General features: G+C 39.3%; 1 protein-coding gene and 1 long non-coding RNA gene across 2 annotated transcripts in view; both read right to left on the bottom strand.

Moving 5' to 3' along the window:
- LOC103370867 (deoxynucleoside triphosphate triphosphohydrolase SAMHD1-like) overlaps window positions 1–2,358 on the bottom strand; it is a 12,279-nt gene extending 9,921 nt beyond the window's left edge. Inside the window, exons 1-5 of the mRNA XM_008300038.1 lie at window positions 2,173–2,358; window positions 1,960–2,060; window positions 1,663–1,771; window positions 1,483–1,574; window positions 1,220–1,335 (exon numbers count right to left, since the gene is read on the bottom strand). Of these exons, the coding sequence (XP_008298260.1) occupies window positions 1,220–1,335; window positions 1,483–1,574; window positions 1,663–1,771; window positions 1,960–2,060; window positions 2,173–2,352 (598 nt within the window). The 5' untranslated portion in view covers window positions 2,353–2,358. The remainder of the gene's footprint in view (window positions 1–1,219; window positions 1,336–1,482; window positions 1,575–1,662; window positions 1,772–1,959; window positions 2,061–2,172) is intronic.
- LOC103370858 (uncharacterized) lies at window positions 327–1,139 on the bottom strand. The gene is made up of 2 exons (XR_520910.1): window positions 1,082–1,139; window positions 327–373 (listed from the first exon to the last, which is right to left on the bottom strand). It is a non-coding gene; the product is annotated as an uncharacterized LOC103370858 (long non-coding RNA).
- Window positions 2,359–2,420: the final 62 nt, after the last annotated feature.

Below are 2,420 nucleotides of genomic sequence, written 5' to 3'. Positions count from 1 at the left end.
TCCCACAAGTCCAAAAACATGTTGAGGTTAATTGGTCCTCCTAAATTGTCTGTAGGTGTGAATGCAAGTGTGCTTGGTTGTCTGTCTCTAAGTGTAGAGACAGGGTGTCCCCTGAGTCAGCTGGAATAGTGAGGATTAAGCGGTGCATAGATAATGGATTAGCGCTGGTGTACAACTATGTAGTGTATTTACGGCATGCTACTAGATGCATGTGTGTGTTTTTTTTTAATGTATGCTTCAGTTTTGTGGTTGACTTTTGTGTCAAACACATTCGACAACAAAAGTACTGTGATTTTTCTTACCGTCCATTTTTCATCTTTGCATGCTTCGGGGATGAACATTACATCATACAGATGAGAAAAGGGGCCATGTCCTAGATATAGAGAAAGAGACATGAAACAACCTCCTGGTGATTGTGTCTTATCAGACATTTTCATTTTAAACTTATTAATATTGGAGACAAGCCTGTATCCCAAATTACTGCTTTGTATCAAAATATATATTTGTATTTTACTGGTTACATTTTTGTTATCTCATTTCCTATAATTGTTTTCTGCTGCAGAGTCAGTACTTTCCGCCATTCAGTTCTGATGAAGAAGGTACAATGGCAACATTGTCTTCAGCAGTGCAAACAAATACCAGTAGACATGAGTATAGTCCAAAATAAAATGTCAAATTGAGGACAAATTTCACTGAATTTCCAGAAACAAGTAACTACACTTTAACAATAACTCAAACTGATAAGAGTCCAAAATCTTGACTTACTGTTGAGGAACGTATTGGGTATCTGTTATAGGGAGTGACTGAATACATGAAGAATCATTTACATGTATACAAGTGTTTGCAACATTGTCTTTCAGACTAATGAAAATGACAACATAACCCTATCCAAACGTTATTTTTATTTTCTGCCTTTGTTGAGGACTTGATTTGTTGTAATCTAATGCATCCGTGGCAATAACAACAAAATGCTGTTTGCAATTTGTGGATTGTTTCACTTTCATATTTACAGTTAATCACACCCATTAAATACCATTCAAAATAAGAAACACGTATGACAGGAAAGGTGTGTATGACTTACCCAGGTCATGGCAAAGACCTGCAATCTGCACACAGAGAATGTCTCTGTCATCGATATTNCAAGGTGCACCCGATACAGTGACCTTGGCTGGTGAGTGGATAATGTATATTAAACATGGCACAATTAGCATCCACTGACCTGTCAGCTTGGTGTAGGCCTCCATGTCATCTTTGGCTGTGGACAGAGTGAACATCTTCCCTCCTGAGCCCTCAATCTGGATGTGCTCATCTGCTTTTAAGAAGGCATCACTGATCCTGGACAACAGACCCAACAAACTGTCACTTTTGGGAATATGTTGCTGCATCATATATGATAAAGAGAATCATGAATCAAATTCAATAAGTTACATCAAACAGGAGGTAAATGTTGTAGGATACCAGCATGGTAGGGAAGGTACTCACATAATCTGTATGGCTGTGTTTGCTTTGTGTTGACAGGCTCTTCTGTGGAGACAGTACCTTGTGTGGAACATGTCATATAGATTGCCCACCTCCTGATGAGAATATGACCTATAGTTTAGTCACAGGTAATCACATGAATTAACTGCAGCGTTAAAGCAGATAGAAGGCATAAGTGACCACCTTGTCTCTAGAGCAGATGTGCTTCAGTCCGTCCACTTCACACACCCTGGCAAGCATGATGAAGCGCTTATGGTCAAAGTTGCTCTGTATGCCCAGGTGGTAGGCGTCCCTAAGACAAGACCGAGTGAGGATATACATGAATCAAAATACAAGTATTCTGTTGAACTCTCCAAATCACCCTTGAGATTGTTGCATATAGTAAAACTAATCTGGAGAATATTGTAATTGTTCAGGGGAAGTAGTACACAGTAGGACCTCACTTTACACCAAAAGATTCAACACTAAAGCAAAATCCACCTGGCAAAGTAGTCAAACTTGTCCACATCAATTCCATTCAGCTTGTTTGCCACTATTTCATAGAGGAAGGACTTGCTCTCGTCCCGGCCCTTACATTGCCACTGTGGGGATAACATCAGAACAGTGGTATTAGACATTTACTTGTGCAGTGAAGATGGTATTGATTGATTTCATAAAATTCACACAAGAACTGATTGATGTCTCGTCTTGTACTTTGTCACTCGGGGGATTTCCTTCAATCAGCTCTTTGATGAAGACCAGGTCATTTTTATCGTTTTTCTCGTCTACTATCAGGCCATGCTTCTTCATCAGCCGCTCCAAACCATTGACATCCACTAGGTGGTCAAACATGAGCCTAGAGGCCTTCTCATGCTGTAAAATACACAGAATCATTAATATTTTAAAAGGAGAAGGCTCAAGTAGAAGATTTAATAAAACATGACTGAATGTGAATAGCAGTT

The sequence above is a fragment of the Stegastes partitus genome, unplaced genomic scaffold (genome assembly GCF_000690725.1).
Source record: "Stegastes partitus isolate 25-593 unplaced genomic scaffold, Stegastes_partitus-1.0.2 Scaffold1492, whole genome shotgun sequence".
Lineage (NCBI taxonomy): Eukaryota > Metazoa > Chordata > Actinopteri > Pomacentridae > Stegastes > Stegastes partitus.
The sequence above is the reverse complement of the archived record's forward strand: the minus strand, read 5'-3'. Positions and strand labels throughout refer to the sequence as shown.